This window comes from Salvelinus sp. IW2-2015, unplaced genomic scaffold, assembly GCF_002910315.2.
Source record: "Salvelinus sp. IW2-2015 unplaced genomic scaffold, ASM291031v2 Un_scaffold9448, whole genome shotgun sequence".
Taxonomy (NCBI): domain Eukaryota; kingdom Metazoa; phylum Chordata; class Actinopteri; order Salmoniformes; family Salmonidae; genus Salvelinus; species Salvelinus sp. IW2-2015.
In genome coordinates this window covers 5,928-7,606 of record NW_019950707.1, presented here as the reverse complement: position 1 = coordinate 7,606, position 1,679 = coordinate 5,928, and the positions used below count along the sequence as shown (strand labels likewise).

The window sequence follows — 1,679 nt, the reverse complement described above, 5'->3', positions numbered from 1 at the left end:
TCACTGGTCACCATAGCAACACCCACCCGTAGCACGCGCTCCAGCAGGTATATTTCACTGGTCATCCCCTAAGCCAACACTTCCTCTCCTCCCAGTTCTCTGCTGCCAATGACTGGAACGAATTCCAAAAATCACTGAAGCTGGAGTCTTATATCTCCCTCTCTAACTTTAAGCATCAGTAGTCAGAGCAGCTTACCGATCACTGTACCTGTACACAGCCAATCTGTAAACAGCACACCCAACTACCTCATCCCCATATTGCTACTTAACCTCTTGCTCTTTTGCACCCTAGTATGCACCCTTTTGCACATTCATCATCTGCACATCTATCACTCCAGTGTTAATGCTAAATTGTAATTATTTCGCCCTTTGCCCTATTTATTGCCTTACCTCCCTACTCTTCTACATTTGCACACACTGTATACAGATTTTTTGCTATTGTGTTATTGACTGTATGTTTGTTTATGTGTAACTCTATGTTGTTGTTTCTGTCGCACTGCTTTGCTTTATCTTGGCCAGGTCGCATTTGTAAATGAGAACTTGTTCTCAACTGGCCTACCTGGTTAAATAACAAGGTGTTCCATCCCTGCTACATCCACAATGGATAAGTCAATCAAACAGCTGTCTCACGTGCCATAACATTTTTATATATATATAAATCTTGGCTGACCAACAGCCTATCGACCAAACAATCGACCAGTCGACTAAATGGGGTCAGCCATACACCTGACACAGGGACACTGAGGTGTCATAGTAAAACCTAAACCCTGGATAGAGGGGCTCAGTGAATGTGGTGTGGAATGTGTACAGGTGGGTCAGTGTGTCAGAGGAGACTCTGTAGAAGGACAGAGTGCCGGCTGGCCAGTCCAGATACACTCCTACTCTGTGGGAGCTGGAGGAGGGAACGGCTATGGTATTGGAGTTATTATTGTGCCAGGCAGTGTAACGGTTCTCACAGCAGAGCAGAGTCCAGGACTTGTCATTTAATCCAAACACACAGTCATTACCCACTCCTTTTCTGCTGATTCCTTTATATGTCACTGCTATGTAAGCCCCTCTCCCACTCCACTCTGCCTCCCAGTAACAGCGCCCAGTCAGACCCTCTCTACACAGCACCTGTTTCCTGTCCTCAAATCTCTCTGGGTGATTGGGATACAGCTGCTTGTCTCTCCTACGTGTCGCCTTTCTGTTTGTTCCTTCAGACAGAGAGAGCTGTTCGTTTGCTGTGTTTGGGTCAGTGTGAGATCACAGTCACTGATGGGGACCCAAGACACAATATATTGTAAATCTTCATATAAAGTTAATTTAAGACTTAATGATCAGTACTTTCAGAAAGTATTCACACCCCTTGACTTGCTCCACATTTTATTGTTACAGCCTGAATTCAAAATTGATTAAATTGAGATTTTTTTTGTCAATGGCCTTGTTAGGTAAATTTTCTTTCAGGTAAATAACTCACGGACGCAAGAGAAGCTTAAGCAAGTTTAATTCTTCCCAAAGGGCCGACACAGCTGTATTCAGACAGACATGTTCCCTCCATTACAAGTAATATATACCCCCACTTTAGACACTCCTCCTTCTCTCCAATCCTTACATTTCTGGTTCCACAGAAGAGGGTAACGGATCTAAACCCTTATTACTCCCTTCAGGGGATCTGACCCCTGACCTCAACACCTCCT

General features: G+C 44.4%; 1 protein-coding gene across 1 annotated transcript; it reads right to left on the bottom strand.

Annotated features, from left to right (window-relative positions):
- Positions 1–6: 6 nt before the first annotated feature.
- LOC112079772 (stonustoxin subunit beta-like) lies at positions 7–1,245 on the bottom strand (the record flags this gene model as incomplete). Its single annotated transcript, XM_024145619.2, has 1 exon — positions 7–1,245. A coding segment is annotated over one exon (531 nt), but the record flags the coding sequence as incomplete, so codon positions are not given.
- Between the last annotated feature and the right edge of the window lie 434 nt (positions 1,246–1,679).